Source organism: Ranitomeya variabilis, chromosome 3, assembly GCF_051348905.1.
Source record: "Ranitomeya variabilis isolate aRanVar5 chromosome 3, aRanVar5.hap1, whole genome shotgun sequence".
NCBI classification, from domain to species: Eukaryota; Metazoa; Chordata; class Amphibia; order Anura; family Dendrobatidae; genus Ranitomeya; species Ranitomeya variabilis.
Window position 1 is genome coordinate 547810677 of NC_135234.1, and position 18221 is coordinate 547828897.

The 18221-nt window shown below is 42.6% G+C and overlaps 1 protein-coding gene across 1 annotated transcript in view; it reads right to left on the reverse strand.

The window, feature by feature from the left end:
- The window catches only part of HS6ST3 (heparan sulfate 6-O-sulfotransferase 3), a 1159628-nt gene extending 1158380 nt beyond the window's left edge, over positions 1-1248 (reverse strand). The window contains exon 1 of the mRNA XM_077297150.1: positions 302-1248. Within this exon, the coding sequence (XP_077153265.1) occupies positions 302-927 (626 nt within the window). The 5' untranslated portion in view covers positions 928-1248. The remainder of the gene's footprint in view (positions 1-301) is intronic.
- Positions 1249-18221: the final 16973 nt, after the last annotated feature.

Genomic DNA, 18221 nt, shown 5'->3' on the forward strand with positions numbered 1-18221 from the left:
AAACTGATATCCACATGAGTGCTGTCCAGCTTCAGCATCTGAGGTCAGCCCAGTATACAAGAAATCTGAGGTCAGCCCAGTATACAAGAATGATGGTGTATCAGCAGCATTCATGGTACATAATATTTTACATATTCAGTAAGCAAACCCACACAGGGTTTCAACAACGTACATATCAGTACACAAAGTAGTGTACTATAGGTGTATGTCTTATATGTGTAACATAAGGCAAAAGAGTATGTCACTATTTTCTCACCGCCTTAGTTCAGACTGAGACTTGGGTTATAGGTAGTGCACTGACCTGTGGTTCTTCTGGCTGTCCTTTTTCTCCATGATAGCTGGTACACAGTTTGTGAGTTCAGTCCAGTCTGCATGCAATCCGCAACTCCATCCTGTAGAGAAGCGAGAGAATAACCAGGTCTCCTTCCTCCCCGGACGGTGACAGGTGCACTTCTTCTGTCCTGGCTTACAATCACAGGGCTGCTCCAAATGGATATTCCTCACCAAGTGTCTTCCAAAAGTGGTGCCTCCTGTTTTTTGTATATGCAGGAACACAATCACATCATCCGCTTTGATATTAAAATCCACAAACCTGTAGAGGTCTTTTGCCAAAAAATTGAAGGTCGGCTGGAATTTCTGAGGGATGTTATCCTCAGGAACTTCACTCTCATCCTCCTCACCCTGCCACTGAGCTTCTACCATGCCTGTAAGCTCTGAAGACTGGGCTTCCCCTTTCAAAGAGTCTCCTGCACGAAAATGCCATGAGTTGGTCCCAGTGGGGCATATATACTGGTAGACAATCATTACAAAGAGTACAGCAAGAACCGGGGCCAAGATCAACTTGTTGGCTCTGTCATCCATGATTCCAGAAAGACTTTTCTCATGAATAAAGAAGGATGAATGCACCTTTATTCTATGGGATGACATCAAGTAACATAAGTAATCTTGTCTTTAGATTCCAGTATTGTAACTTGATTCTTCACATTGCCCATCTCTAGAAGAAATGTCCTACCACAATCTTTTCTCAAGGAGAAAGCAGTCACTGCATTACACAATAACGATAAGGAAGTTACAAGTGTGAAGAAGACACGTGAAGGATCCAGGTGTCACACAGCATTCTTAGCTGTCTTCTTACAATGCCTGCATACAGGAAACCCTCACCGTCTGCTTCACAGAATGCTAGAATTTCTAATACAAAAAGCCAATAGCAAACTGATGTCTCAGTTCTCATACCCAATCGCAGACTTCTGCTGGGAATAAACCAGACGGCATCTTTGACCAATAGGAAAGGTAAACAGGGAGTAGATAGACTCCTACAATGCAGACGCCAATGAGAAATGTACTGATGGCTAATAGAGCCCAATCAGTCAGGGGTGGGCAAGGTCTGAAAGAAACCAATGCGAGCAGGAGCTGGATGTGGAATAATCACCTTTCTCATCCACGTTCAGTTACTGCAGCACTGAGCATCTGCAGCGTCTTGGAATGTGTCTGGTGTTAAGAGAGAAAAGAGAGAACAAGAAAAAGAACTTTACAGATCCTAAACTGCACGGCCCAGTATAAAGCTTCCATAAAGGACTAATATGTATTGTAACCTGTATATATAAGGTAATGATAAGAGGTGAGCTGAACAGGTTATACCAGCTGCAGTAAATAAGACAATGAGATGTGTATCTCAGCATTTCAGTCTACAATGTCTACATAACTAGGAAAAGGGAAAACAACAACTGGGTCAATATTCAATTTTCTCCAGAAATGATCAAAAGGAAAAGTACTACACCCAACCTTCCCACATAGCTGCTGCCAGAGAACAATACATTTCATTTTGTAAGTAATGTACATCATTGCACTGATGTATTTACTAGGAACGGAGTCAGATCTCAGTTACTAAGCAGATTATATCAGGCTGTAAGGAAGCAACTGCAATGGAAGATAATTATCGGCACAAGTATAACAGAATAGCTGGTGCCTTCATTTGCATCGAGGCGTCTACTGTACTGTATACTGTATACAATTATACATATCTGACTGCTCTAAATATCACTGATCCCCGGGGGTGCTGTATTTATCACTGCTTCTCTTGTCTACACAAAAGACAGATTTGTCACACATTGAAAGGAGCTGCATTACATTTCACTGAATTAGGCTGGTAAATTAGAAATCTGTGCCAAGCAAAAACATCAACTGATTTAAAGTCACTCCAGAGATTTCAAGCTCTTGTCTCTTTTACTTGGTGCTGGTGTTCAGTTATTTCCATGGTGTAAAATAACACAGATGCAGTACTTTACTTCCCAAAACTAGAATACAATTATTACACAGACACAGGGCCGGAGCAGTGGAGGGTACCAGATGCACTCGCCCCAGGGCCTTCACCAATAGGCAGAAAGTAGGGGTTTCCAGAAGAAATGCTTGTCACTTTAGGAGATTACACAGAATGCATAATGTGGTTTATCTAGGGGGAACACTGTCACTCCTAGCTCCATTTGATGAATTCAGCAGTCTGTGTACTATCCAGTACTGTGTTTGTGGGTATTGATTTTATGATGTTTATTTGTCTGTATGTGTGTTTATACTGAATGTGTTTATTCTGTGTGTGTATATATGTGTGTACAGTTTATGCAATACTGTGCAAACGTTTTAGGCAGGTGTGGGAAAAAATGCTGCAAAACCAAAAATGCCTTCAAAAATAGAAGTGTTAATAGTAGAAAACAGCATCAAAGCATTTAATTAATGACATTTTAATCCAATTCAAAGGAATTGGGCTGGGTGTTGGTTCCAAACATCTTGCAGAACTAAGCACAAATCTTCTGTGGATGTAAGCTTGTGCAAATCCATCTGTCTCTTCAAGTAATTCCAGATGGACTCGATGATGTTGAGATCAGAGCTATGTGCCCATCTGGTCATTCATGTGAGCCTGGAACCTGTGTAAATCATGGTACTGCACAAAGACTTTCTGTCTTTGTAGAGGAACCATCTTTGCACGTCTTTTAGAATTGTCACTATGCACTGGGCCCAGGGCCGGACTGGCCATCTGGCAATTCTGGCAAATGCCAGAAGGGCCTGACTGGTCATGGGCCGCCTTGTCTGCTACGTTGTTAACAAAATCGGTGTTCTCAAGCTACCCATACTATTAAGAGTTGTGATGGAGCACAAAGTTGCTGACTCCGTCACTTACCCCAGCAGGCCACGGGTATCATTAGAAATATTTTTGTCTTGTAGAAAATCTTCCTTTCCTCCATCCTGGGTAATATTACACCATGTGCAGAATTATTAGGCAAGTTGTATTTTAGAGGATTATTTGTATTATTGATCAACAACTATGTTCTCAATCAACCCAAAAGAAATATCAAAGCTTAATATTTTTGGAAGTTGGAGTGAGGTTTTTTTAGATTTGGCTATCTTAGGAGGATATCTGTTTGTGCAGGTAACTATTACTGTGCAGAATTATTAGGCAACTTAATAAAAAACAAATATATTCCCATCTCACTTGTTTATTTTCACCAGGTAAACCAATATAACTGCACAAAATTTAGAAATAAACATTTCTGACATGCAAAAACAAAACCCCAAAAAATTAGTTACCAATATAGCCACCTTTCTTTGTGATGACACTCAACAACCTTCCATCCATAGAATCTGTCAGTTGCTTGATCTGTTTACGACCAACAATGCATGCAGCAGCCACCACAGCCTCCCAGACACTGTTCCGAGAGGTGTACTGTTTTCCCTCCCTGTAGATCTCACATTTTATGAGGGACCACAGGTTCTCTATGGGGCTCAGATCAGGTGAACAAGGGGGCCATGTCATTATTTTTTCTTTTTTGAGATCTTTACTGGCCAGCCACACTGTGAAGTAGTTGGAGGCATGTGATAGAGCATTGTCCTGCATGAAAATCATGTTCTTCTTGAACGATACCGACTTCTTCCTGTACCACTGCTTCAAGAAGTTGTCTTCCAGAAAGTGGCAGTAGGTCTGGGAGTTGAGCTTCACTCCATCCTCAACCCAAAAAGGTCCCACAAGTTCACCTTTGATGATACCAGCCCATTCAAGTACCCCACCTCCACCTTGCTGGCATCTGAGTCGGAGTGGAGCTCTCTGCCCTTTATTGATCCAGCCTCTGGCCCATCCATCTGGCCCATCAAGAGTCACTCTCATTTCATCAGTCCATAAAACCTTTGAAAAGTCAGTCTTAAGATATTTCTTGGCCCAGTCTTGATGTTTTATCTTATGTTTCTTGTTCAAAGGTGGTCATTTTTCAGCCTTCCTTACCTTGGCCATGTCCCTGAGTGGCGCACACCTTGTTCTTTTTGATACTCCAGTAATGTTGCAGCTCTGAAATATGGCAAAACTGGTGGCAAAGGGCATCTTGGCAGCTTCATGCTTGATTTTCCTCAATTCATGGGCAGTTATTTTGCACCTTTTTTGCCCAACACGCTTCTTGCGACCCTGTTGGCTATTTGCCATGAAACGCTAGATTGTTCGGTGATCACGCTTCAAAAGTTTGGCAATTTCAAGACTGCTGCATCCCTCTGCAAGACATCTCACAATTTTGGACTTTTCTGAGCCCGTCAAATCTCTTTTCTGACCCCTTTTGCCAAAGGAAAGCAAGTTGCCTAATAATTAAGCACACCTTATATAGGTTTTGATGTCATTAGAAAACACCGCTCCTCATTACAGAGATGCACATCACCTGATTTACTTAATTGGTAGTTGGCTCTCAAGTCTGAACAGCTTTGAGTAGGACAACATGTATAAAAAGTATCATGTGATCAAAATACAACTTGCCTAATAATTCTGCACACAGTGTAGTAATATATTCCATCTGGTTCATGAGGATGGTGACAACATGGGCCTGTGTGATTTCAAATGCCAGGGCTGAATTCAGCCCCAGTCCGTACCTGACTGGGCCTGAAATATAAACTGTATGAACTGAACGACTCAGGTTCCTTCTGAATATATTAATCAGTGGTACGATCATAGTACTTGGTACTTTACAGACTATTTCCTGGGGTGCATAATGTTGGGGCCATCCATAAGGCCTGGTGTTTTAACAACACTGTGTGGTATGCCAGGAACTGGCTCATATTGCCACAGATATGAAAGAGACCTGCTGATATCTGGCAGGTAGTGATGAGCCAACGTATTCGGATAACGTCTTATCCGAGCATGCTCGGGTGTTATCCAAGCATCTGGGTGTGCTCGTATATTATATTAGAGTCCTTTGCGGCTGCATGATTTGCAGCTGTTAGATATATGGGGATTGCTTGTTTGTTAGAGAATCCTCACATGTGTTGAGTCTGTCTAACAGCTGCAAATCATGCAGCAGCAGGGACTCAAATATAATATACGAGCACACCCAGATGCTTGGATAACACCCAAGCATGCTCAGATAAGATTTCTCCATCCCTGCCCGGATGCACTGCACCTGCGGCATTCAAAGTCACAGACCCGTATAATCTATGTTTTTTAGGGCATATGGTCAATCTGGTGCAAATAAAGACTTGTAGTTAGTGTTGAGCATTCCGATACCGCAAGTATCGGGTATCGGCCGATATTTGCTGTATCGGAATTCCGATACCGAGTTCCGATATTTTTGTGATATCGGAAATCGGAATCGAAAGTTCCCAGTGTATGGTTCCCAGGGTCTGGAGGAGAGGAGACTCTCCTTCAGGCCCTGGAATCCATATTCATGTAAAAAATAAAGAATAAAAATTAAAAATATGGATATACTCACCACTCAGGCGGACCCTGGACCTTAGCGATGTAACCGGGAGCCTCCGTTCATAAGAATGCAGTGAGTATAGGACCTGCGATGATGTCGCGACTTGTGATTGGTCGCGTGAGCGGTCACATGAGCGGTCACGCGACCAATCACAAGCCGCGACGTCATCGAAGGTCCTTCACTCTGCATTCTTAGGAACGGAGGCTGCCGGTTACATCGCTAAGGTCCAGGGTCCGCCGGAGGGGTGAGTATATCCATATTTTTTATTTTTATTCTTTATTTTTTACATGAATATGGATCCCAGGGCCTGAAGGAGAGTTTCCTCTCCTTCAGACCCTGGGAACCATCCAGGATACCTTCCGATATTTGTGTCCCATTGACTTGTATTGGTATCGGGTATCGGTATCGGCGAGATCCGATATTTTGCCGGTATCGGCCGATACAATCCGATACCGATACTTTTGAATATCGGAAGGTATCGCTCAACACTACTTGTAGTAGCAAAATGCCGCCCCCAAAAAAACAAAATAAAGCCAGAATCCTCTGTTTGCAAGCTCCACTCCAAATTTGCAAAAGTCACAATTCCTAATCACTAACACCCCACTCGACTAGGTTTATTGCTGCCTAAAATGCAGGTCTGTTTCTGAATCATCATTTATCTTGTGATACTCCTATGCCAGTGATATCTACCTCCAGTATCAAATATGTCTCTAAAACCATGTGCGCATGTTGCATATTTTGGTGAACTTTATACATCAGTTTATATTATACTTTTTCTCTGATAGCTGCACTCCTGGTTTTGGCTTACAAAAACTGGTGTAAAAAATGCACCAAATACTCCACATGTGCACATGGCCTCAGGGTATGTGCACACTGAGTTTTTCAGGAATCTATTGGAGCATATCCTCTCAAACACCTTAAAATGACATAAAAAACATGTGAAATGTGCTTACTATTCATCTCTACTGTAATATTACTTTGCTGTTAATAAGTTCAGTATTTTGAGCATTTTTTTTCCATTTTAGGTTTGAAAAAAAGCTGATGGATAAAAAGAAGGAGCACGTCACTTCTTTGAAGCATTTCCTGAAAGAATCTGTTCCAAACAAGAGATCATCCAATCAGAAGGCTGCAAGAAAATATTTGAGGAAAAAATGCTGTGAAAAATCTTTAAAAACTCTACTAAATTGCTCTGGAAGAAGAAAATCTCAAAACCTACCAAAAATTAATACAGCAAAGCCTTCCACTTGAAAATTGTGCTGAAGGCCTCAAAAAGAACATTTGCAGATAAAATAAAACTCATATATTGTTACCTTCTTAGACCATTTGAGGCAGCTACACAAATAATCAGCAGGATTTGTACCAGAGAAAACAAAAAAAAGGGGCAGTCTTTCACAATAAACTCAAAGCACATTTGGACAGTAAATTAATTAGTTTGGTATAATTTCCTATGTAAGACCACATTGCTTTTTATGAGTCAGAGAGATCCTCATATACATTAGACTAACGTTTGCTAACCCACCAATATCTACGGGTTCTGCCAACAGTCTAATATGGGGGCTCCCAACTCTCTCCTGGCAGACGGTACATAGTAAAATAATTACCTGTTAAATCACCTGCTGTCCCATCCCAATGCTCCAATTCTGTCCCTCCATCCTGCTTGATTTAACTCATCTTCTTTAAAACAGAATGTCAGATATGTCTGGGATGATCCTTGCTTCTCTCTTCTGATTGTTCTACTGCACAGTGTCTCCTCTCTTTTTTAACTGTTTATTTTTAATGTGACATTATATAACATATACTGTATATGTTATGATTTATATTATAACATTATTATTGTGTTGGATAATCAATAAATAACCAAAGTTTCTGTCAAAAACTAGAAATTGTCTATTTTGAGAAGTTAAATAACTACTGTGTAGTCCAGTATATCAACAATGATCAAACATGGAAGTGGGGAGGAAATTGGGTTTGGGTATAAAAAAATGTACAACCTTTAAAGTCAACGTAGTAACATAGTCATCCCATGGAGCCCAAATGTGGCTAAATAATTCAAGTTGGTTATTAATGGATGCAGTGAGTTTCTCCATCCATCTGGTCTCATTAATCTTTGTTTTGAGGTCTTTAATCGTGGGAGCAGATTTTTGCTTCTATTAGCAGGCAATGAGGCATTTTCTTATTAATAATTAGAGTAGCAGTATGGTGGGATATTGTCACCTGGAAGGATGAAGTATATTAAGCAAGTAGGTAAAAACATCAAGAAGTTCATGAGCAGGTAAAACTTGTAATATCAGGTCTGACTTTTAACCCCTTTAACTCCCAAGACTGTTTTCGCCTTCATGACCAGGCCAAATTTTACAATTCTGACCAGTGTCACTTTATGAGGTAATAATTCTGGAATGCTTCAAAATATCCCACTGATTCTGAGAAGGTTTTCCTGTGACATATTGTACTTCATGATATTGGTAAAATTTATTTGATATGACTTGCATTTATTTGTGAAAAAAAAAAAACAGAAAATTTAATTTAATTTTATGCTCTTATATCAGAGAGTTAGGTCACACAAAATAGTTAATAAATAACCCACATGTCTACTTTACAGCAGCATAATTTTTTAAACATAATTTTGTTTTGTTAGGAAGTTATAAGGGTTAAAATTTGACAAGCGGTTTCTCATTTTTTCAAAAAAATTTACAAAACCATTTTTTTAAGGGACCACATGACATTTAGAGGGACTTGAGGGTCCTTTATCACAGAAAATACCCAAAAGTGAAACCATTCTAAAAATTGCACCACATTCAAGAAGATTATTAGCCCTTAAGGTGCTTCACAGGAATTTTTGGAATATGGAAGGTAAAAAGGAACATTTAACTTTTTATCACAAAAATGTTACTTTAGGTCCATTTCTTTATTCTTTATTTTTCTCACTGTTAACAGAAAAAAATGGACCCCAAAATCTATTGTACAATTTCTCCTGAGCATGCAGATACACCACATATGTATGGTTATTTAACTAAAGTTAAACCAAAAGTTTTGCATATACTATTTATTGATCACAACATAGAAAGTAATTATTTGTTTACAATGCCATAACTTAGTATTTCGCAGCATAACCTCTTGCTTTAATTGCTGCACCACACCGACGGGACATTGAAGCCACTAGGGTATTCAAAACATCCTGAGGAATCTTGCTCCTTTACATTTGTAAACAATTCATCTTTATTACTATGGGTATGGACCCAATTCATCCCCGAACTCATCCCAGAGGTGCACAGGTGATTGCAACAAGTGAACATCTTTCTTTGTTAACCAATTTTTTTACAAAATTGGATGTGTCCTTAGGATCATTATCTTGCAAGAATCTCCAGCCCCTGCCTACTTTAGTTTTATCAATATGTCCTTGTACATGGTAGTATTCATATTTCCATCAATTCTATGCAGAGGGCCAATGTCAGATGCAGAAAAGCAGCCCCAAATTATGACATTGCCACCACCATGTTTCTCTGTAGGTGTTTGGTACCTTACATCATTACATTTTTTAAATTGGGCTGTATACATAGTGCTTGCCATTACTACCAAACAGATTGAATTTGGATTCATCCAACCACAACTCCTTAGACCAATCTATCTCTTTCCATTGGCTGTGTTCTGTGGCAAACTGAAGTTGGATCTTCTAGTTCTTTGCACAGATGAAAGGCTTCTTGACTGGAACTTGTGCACTCAACCCTACTGCTCTTAGTCATCACACCACAGTTTGGTAAGTCAGAACTCGAATTGAGCAGATCGGACCCTCAAACAGGCTCGACGTGAGTAACAGGTATAATGGAAGTCAATGGGAAACTCAAGCATTTTTCCGGAAGTCTTTAACAGGAGGGCTGAAGGGGCTGGAAAATCACTGAAATGGAGGGAATCAGTGCTGAAATAGAATGGAACAGCATGGGGAAGATGCATGGACACATCTCTGACTCCCAGGTCATTGCTGGGAACAAAGTTGTCAGAGTATTACTCCACTTTTATGAACCACTTTTATGAACTGACAATGGAGCATAAAAAAATTAGAATGAAGAGCAACTCTACTATACCCTGTATTAAACGTTACAATTGTTAGATAGTGCGACTCTTAGACTCATAAAGCCTATGCACTAGGTACCAAGTCCACCCAAAATTAGGAGAGACTGCAATATATCCTGGAAAACACATGGTGGAGGGACTTAAGATTTTTTTTTTTCCATTTTTTAAGATGTGGGAATCCAATACTGGTAAAGTTAAATTAAACAGCACTATTGTAAGGATTTTTTATTTTATGTTTTACTTTCGTGAGATAGTTATGCTTATGGCATCATCATTGCTCACAACCTTGGTAGATTCCTCAAAGTTTTGGAGAATCTCCCAGATGTCAGAAACCCATGCCACTATTCAGTTTTTATGTGCAGTGGTTGACTGTAATACAGATGGCAGACTGGCATGCTGTAGCTGGTATTCAACTACTGACCTCTGCTGCTCACAAAGTCCTTGCCAACAAGTGTAATGTAGACTTGCAGTACGTAGTCATGTCGCACACCAGTTGGTGAGGTGGCACTTGCAAGCACTGCTGCAACACTGCCAGACCAGTGGCAGCTGTAGCTGACTTGTGGAAATGGGCACACTTGTGGCATACCTTCACAAGTAGCTCAGGCAAATCTGGGTAGGTTTTCAGAGACTGCTGAACCACTAAGTTGAGTATGTGGGCTGGCTTAATGCACGTGGAAGCTTGCCAAGCTTCAAAGCCACCACCAGGTTATGGCAATTATCACACACCTGGTTGTAAGTTCAGCGGCGAAAGTCACAGACCTGTATGGTCTGTTATACCATTCAACAAGTCTGCAGCGGTGTGCTGTTTGTCACCAAAACAAATTACTTTCAGCAGAGATTCCTGCCACATCAACAAGGCAGTGCTGCAGTTCTTCCAGCTTTTAACTGATGTAGATGACAATTCAGAGATTGAGGATGAGGAGGAGGAGGGAGAGCAGAAACTGGTGTAGGAGGCAGAGGAAATCCTGATGAAAATAGGGCCCACAATCCTCAGTGTCGGTAGCACATGAGCCTCCCAGGATGCGACTTTGTCCCGGCCTCAACAAGGTTCACTCAGTGTGCCATCATGGAAATGTAGCATCCCTGGCCACAAGCACTTGTTTACGAGACGTTTGTAAAGTGGGCCTTCCCTGTAGCTGCATTGGTTAGGGCATGGGTGATGTTATGGGACACGTGCTGATATAAGGAAGGAAATACACACAGGGAAAAAAATGGCGCCTAGCGTCCGAGTACTGCAGCCATGAGGTTGCAGAAAGCCTCATTATCTACAAGCCTCAATTTGCAGGGCAAGCTGTTACGAAATCTGGAAATTTAGTGTTTGGGCCTGTGGGTGGATATTTTTACTTGCATTTCAGGGCCTGGGGTAGGGATAGCTGAACACTGCACTGAGACAAAGAATTGAACATCGTGCTGATGGTGCTTGCGAATGAGCAACAACAGGTGCAGGGTGGGAGGGATCCATGCCTGCATCATGGACAGGGGAATGACAAGAATGTAGCACAGGGGAAGAGGCAGTGGTATGACCTGCAGACACTGATTGTGGACCCAGTTGTTCGACCCACCTAGTCAGGTGCTTGGATAACGTGTGCCTGAGCATGCTGGTGGTAGTCAGCCTGGTAGTGGTTAGGACTCTGCTGATCTTAGTACGGCACAAGTTGCAAAAGACCATTCTTTAGAAAAGAGCAAGACTGGAGAAAACCTAACCCTTGGCCTAGGAACTTGACACCTGTACGTGCTCTGGGAAATCGTTGCCCGCCTTCTCCATCTGGCCACCCCACTGCCTCTTCCTGCATGTTGTGGTGCTGTGGATCCCTCCCCCTCTGAGCTGCTGGCTTTGCTTTGCATGGCATCTTCCTAGGTTAGGTTAGTGACTTCACCGTCCCCCACCTCATCTTCCACTTCTGCACTCTGGTTCTCCTGACTTGTTGACTTAACAACATCACTTGTTGGCAACTGTATCTCATCATTATTTACCTCTTGAGGCACTAATTGCCATTCTCCACCATTGTCTTCTTTTGACTGTGGCTGCTGAAATATTTTGGCATCGCTACACACAAGCTCCTCATGAAACATTTTAACCATGAGTAAGCCTTGCTAGCCAAAATGTGTTGGAGGAACTGCTATTGTTTTAACTGCAACAATAAACACTGAGTTTTATTTCAAGTACCTGCTGCTTCATTGGAGGATATGTTTTTTTTCCATTTCATGAAACATTTTGGGACGAGAGGCCAGAATAAATAAATGGAAATGTAAAGAGCTCCTCAGAGTGTTCAAGTGTGCAATCACCTGTCTCCTGGGACTCGAAATGGTGGGAGGAAGGAAGATCAGGATTAAGATTATGTGGTCCAGAGTCTTGGCTATGGAGACTGGACCATGTGGAATACAGGGTAGTGCTGGGAAACAGACAAGAAGCATTACCTGCCATTCAACTGACCACCTGTTTGCACTGTTCTGGCTTCAAGACTCGCATCCTGTGCTGCCTGCAAAGGGGGACAGGGAGCTAGGTCTCATGGGTGAGCATGCTTGTTGTGCTCCCGCAACAGACACAGTTTCACCTGGTCATGATTAAGGGAGCTTAGTCTCCAGAAACGCATTGAGATTCACACCCATATGGTTTGTGCTGCAGTTTGTATCCTCTATGTTACAAGTTTGTGAATAAAGAAACCTTTTTTTCACTGATTCGGTGAAGCTGGACATTTTCTTCTATTGGATTCTACACGCATGGACACAGTGTGTCCCTGCTCTCGAAGCTCAGCTTATGCATCATGGGTAAGCTGGTTTATATTTCTTCTCATCACAGTTTCACCTGGCCCACGGCCCTGTCCCTTACCGCACCCCTTGTGCATTTTAAATGAGGTATATATTTATATGCCTGCAAACTTTTCTGTATTAACATTGAAAATAAAATATATAGCCCTGAAAATGACTTTTCTTTTAAGGGTACAGCAGCAGAATAAAAGTACTGCAATAGCAATATTAAACATGGTGTCGCGTAGTGACAAGGGACAGAGAGCACCTACCCAATCCCTCAAAGTAGGGAATCCCTAGTCTATCCCTGTCCCTTGGATTACTCCAGAAGGTGGGGATGCCACCATTTTGTACCTATCTATGCACTTAACTTAACCCTTGTCTGATTCCTCCCCTACCCAGGGAGGTGAGGGGCTGAAGTGTGTAGGAAAACACTAACTAAACAAAGTTAACAGACAGGGATAAAATAAAACTGCAATCATACAAATACACTCAGAAAATAATATACAGAGAAACAAAGGAGGTATAGGGAGGGGAAACCCAATGTGACATCTCATAAGGAAAACTATGTAAATCCAAGCAGCAATCTCCAGAAAAACTCTCCAACCGCCAACTCCAAACACTGAACTTTCTCCTTCACCGCCAAAACAAGAAGAATTATCACTGGCAATTATCAAGTGCCAGTGGCAAGCATACATACCAGTGGGGAGTGGCCAACACTGGACAACTGAGACAATTCAGGATGTAGAGCTCCAGGAGATCAACTGAATTGATTAACCTTTGTGATGACAGCAAGGAAACCTGCACTGTTTAATACAATGGTGAAGCAGTTCTAATAAGTGCAGGAGACGCCACGATCTTCTGGCCTCTCTCTGTCACGGTATCCCTGTGACACATGGCCTTTTTGCCTGTAATCCAAAACTACACTGAATGCAGGTAACAGTGGTTTTACTATAGAAATGAAAATATTTAGCCTTCGAAAAGGATTATTCCTTTAATTTTGCAGAAGCAGTATACAAGTACTGCAATAGCAATATTAAACACTGCCTAGATGCCTGCTCTAAAATACGCTCTCTCCTGTAACAACTGTCCCTGAACTGCTTCCTGAGGACCGCTTGCCAAGCAATGCGTCACCGGGTCTTATATAAGACCCCATGACATGGTGCAGCCGGCTAACCACAGTAATGCCAGTAGCCAAAATGCCTACAGCATTACAGTATATGTCAAGCAATCCTTCCCTTCATGTTTATTGGCTGTCTGCCAAGCGTCAAACATGCGGGGCGTGGACTCAAGCATGGTGCTAGAACACCTGCGATTCTCGATCTAGTGATGAGAGCGCCCGATGCTCGATCAAGTACCGAGCAGTGGTGAGCCTTATCACTCACAATTATGGATAGCCCCTTAAAAGCAATAGCAACAACTGAAATCAAACACTTGTACATTATCTGCTGCATACTTATTTGTAAATGCTATCAGAATAAAACCTGCTACTGCATTTGGCACCAGAGAAATGGTGACCTTTTCATTAAAAAATAAATTTTTATAGTATTCTATGTAAATCTCTTGAATGTATATGCAACAACCCAGGGAACCAGTGGTTGCAGTGATGTTGCCTTCCTTTCTAGGAGGGTGATGTCACGCTTGGAGGCAAGGGAGATTCTCTCTATCAGGTAAGGCACTCACATTCAACACATCTGAATCTAGGCCAGCAGGGAGAGCTCAGGACCCGGATTCAGAGGAGCTTCCTCACACTTTATGTACCCTGGTCTGGAGGAGGAGCCAGTCAGTCTTTGTTAGTCTAGAGGAGAGAGTGAGAGGAGTAGGACGTCTGGAACAGACATAGGGGCTGCACAGCCATGTAGGAGCTGTGGCCCCTGGAAAGAGTGAGAACTTGAAAAAGTTGAATTGTGGAGGAGCTTAGAGGGAAGAAGCACAGAGGAGGAAGAGGCTCATGAGGGGAACAGTGGAAGGACACCCTAGGAGCCAGAGAGCAGAAACCAGGTACCGGGAGCCCGAGGTTGTGCTGTTCTCCAGGACACGAGACAGAACTGGAGGGCATAGGACTGTATGTCAATTGCCTGCACCAAGTCTGAGATGAAGCAGTAACTTGAGTGCCTGGGTCATGATAGGGACCCTATATACAGGCTCGAACTGCCTATCGTACAGACATCTGTCTTAGGACAGGAGAGATGGGACTTGCAATAAGCTTCAAGAGGCAGGGACCTAATCAACTAAATAGCGCAAGTAGGAAAGGCTTACAGACCTCACCTGGGAGAACGATCTCCTATTGCCTCCAAGCCAGCCGGACTACAGCTTCCCTGCACTGAAGACTGCTTTCACCAGTAAACCAGGTAAAGACATCAAACCTGTGTCCTCGTTCTTTGCCACCCTATTCACCACACCATCGGTGCCTTACACTTGGGAGGCCCTGGGGACCCCATTTCACCTGTGGCAAGCATCACCATCTTGCTGCATACCATCACCCCAGAGGACCCCTTGAAGCAGAGTCAGTCCCCACTGACCGAACACCACAGGTGGCGTCACGAACAATAGACTTTATTTACAAATCCCCTTAAAGACCTTTCCCTTTAATTGGGCGCCCAGGGCCACGGACCGGGGCGTAGCCACTGTGACATCCCCTTTAAGACCGGACCCAGTACCGAGTAAATATATGAAAAAAACTGCTTTAATAGAAGCAATAAAAAAAAATTTTTATAAATGCATTACATTCCACATGCTTCATATTACCTGCAAATAGGATCGCTTATCTAACCACATTTGCACATGTTCGGTGCTTAAAGGAAAAGGAAAAGGAAAACCTTGATGGTAATTTTTAATTAGATGCATTTATTTTGAGTAAAATATTTTTTCCATTTGGTTTCATTAAGAATTTTGCACTATATGGCTTTTACAGGCTGCTCTTTGCTTGCCTGCCCTCTTTATGGCTGTAGAATTAGTTAACTGGGAACCCATCAGTGAGCTTGTCCTTGCAAAAATGTAATTCTTTTATCTGTCTTTTTTAGCTCTTCTCAGTGGATTTATGATCGCATCAAATTTCAGCTCAATGTTGATCTTGTCTTGTGGTCATAAATCAGCACATGGGAGCTGAGAAAAATACTGATAAAAAAGTTACAGAGACCTATTCATACCAAGCTCACTGATGGTTTGACAAATAACCCATTCTACAGCCAGCAGTATGCAGCAGAGCAAAAGTCTGTGAAGCCAAATAGAGCAAAACTTATATATTTTTAGCTTAAAATACATACGTTTAAGTATAATAAATTATCCCCTAAAGGATCTGTAGGCTCTACAGCACAAGTTATTAACATTGAATGAGCAATCTACATGATGTACTGGAGAGGACCCTGAGCTACCAGTGCACATAGGTATAAAAAAAAATTCAATTGGAAATTTAAAAAAGGCTTCTAAGAGAACTGTCACTGGTAGTGTTGAGCGATACCTTCCGATATCCAGAAGTATCGGTATCGGATAGGATCGGCCGATATTCCAAAAATATCAGATATCGCCAATACCGATACCCGATACCAAAGCAAGTCAATGGGAAAAAAATATCGGAATTAAAATAAACCCTTTCCTTCCTTGTAGGTTAATTCTACATGAAGGAAAACAACTAAGAATAATGTAGGATGTATTGGGGGAGGTGGAGGAGACATTAAAGGCATACAGAGACACAGAGACTGTGCAGACAGCCGTGAACGGCGCTGCAAGGCCAAAAAAAGCTCCTCTTTGTAATCCTATATAGTGTTTTTCCACAATCTAGCTGGATATGGATGGAAAGCCACTAATAGGATAAATTTGAAAAAATGTGCAGCAGGCTGCACTAATTGAAAAAGGACAATGGAGGCAGTGATGCACCCTGAGCTGATTACAACTAGCGGTGGCTGCAGACCAGGCTACAGAGTGAGCTGCACTCACACAGAGACCTTGCAGACAGCCATGAACAGCGCTGCAAGGCAAAAACAATGTTCTCACACAGCGGTTGCTAAATTAGCCTGGGTAAAGCACAATGAATCAAATCGTTATCTCAAAACTGGCCATCAGTCAGAACACAGCATCCTGTCCCTAACTGAATTCACAGCAGAGTGAACCCAAAATGGCGGCGGTGACTTTTATAGTGCATCATGACATCATTTCAGCAGCCAATCACAGACATGCCAGTAGTTACATGCCTAACATGCAGAACAGGATGTGCCCACACTTCTAATGATTCCTCATTGGCTGAATTCTGGCTCTTTGCATTATGGGAACTTCCAATTCCGGTATCCGATATACTGAAAGTATCGGAACTCGGTATCGGAATTCCGATACCGCGAATATCGGCCGATACCCGATACTTGCGGTAGCGGAATGCTCAACACTAGTCACTGGTATTCGTACACAAAACTGGGAGAGGGTATGAAAATATAATTGCACATAAATAATATCACTAGTTTGGGGAAGTTTACAACAGAAAGTTAGTGACACAGTACATTTCTTGTCATTATGTGAGCAGGTTGCAGGATGCAGTGACAAACAGAAGGCAGAGCAAGAGTTAACAAATATAACAACTTTAATTTAACAGGAGGTTAACTCCTAGCAGAGAGGTGCAGGGTTAAGGTGGGGAGAATAACAGTCCATTTGAAAGGATATACAGAGTTAAGAAACAATGAATCAGATAACGGCAGATCTTGTGAATGCTGCAGGGCAGTCAATAGTGTCAACAACGGCTGGCGTGGTGCTGGTACAAGAAGGTTCAGCTAACAGCGGTGTTCCGTCTTCTGGTGGCAGCTGTCGGTGTCCAGTACCTTCTGTTGAGCCCCTAGTCTATGAACATATGTGGCCAGAGCAAACAAGGCTGCAGCACAATCAGGGTCTCCCATGGGCGGGAAGGTATATGCTGGTAAGGTGAGCTGCAGATGTCTGTCCAGTACCCGGTTCTCTCTTTGCGGCACGTGTGCTGTATTCACAGTCACAAAACACACGGCACCTCGCTCTCTGACAGCTACTGGGCACCCTGCACTTCTCTCTATGCTGGGCGCTGTCTGTTCCCGCCAAGACTGAAGCGCTGACAACAACTGGTGTGATGTTTCTCCAACGAGGTCCTGTAGACCACGGTCTGACAACGAGGGTAGCAGCGAACAGTCCTGAACTTTGCCCTTGCTCTTAGGCTGATGTGCAGCGCTTAGCTGAATAGAGCTCCTGGCTCTTTCCTTATTACTGCGGTGGGCTCTGGCAGCGTCCCGGCATTGGATTGGCTGCTTGTCAGTGCGGCGTGGCTGCGCGCCCCTCGGAGCCGCTGCGCACGCACCTTGCCTCTGTCACTGCCGGTGGGAAACTCTCCGATGCTGCAATTGTTTTCCCTTTTATCCATGCCCCCAGCTTCCGGGTCAGAGCCTCGGTCTGGTCCATTTTGCCTTCCCCCGCAAACAAGGGACACAGGCTCGTCGTTCTGGAACCAGCGCAGCACAGGTACCCGCAGCCCGGTCTTCCTCCTTACAATTATATGTTTTTTTTAATCCAAACACAAGGTAATTTGAGTTGTTTTTATTATTATTGTGATTGGTTAAAAAGCATTAGCGGAGGGAAGGAAAATGAAGGAAGAAAAGTGAAGGAGGGAAGGAAAGAAAAGGAAAGGAAGAAAGAAGTGAAGGAAGGGAAAATGGAAGGCGGGAAGAAAGGAAGAGA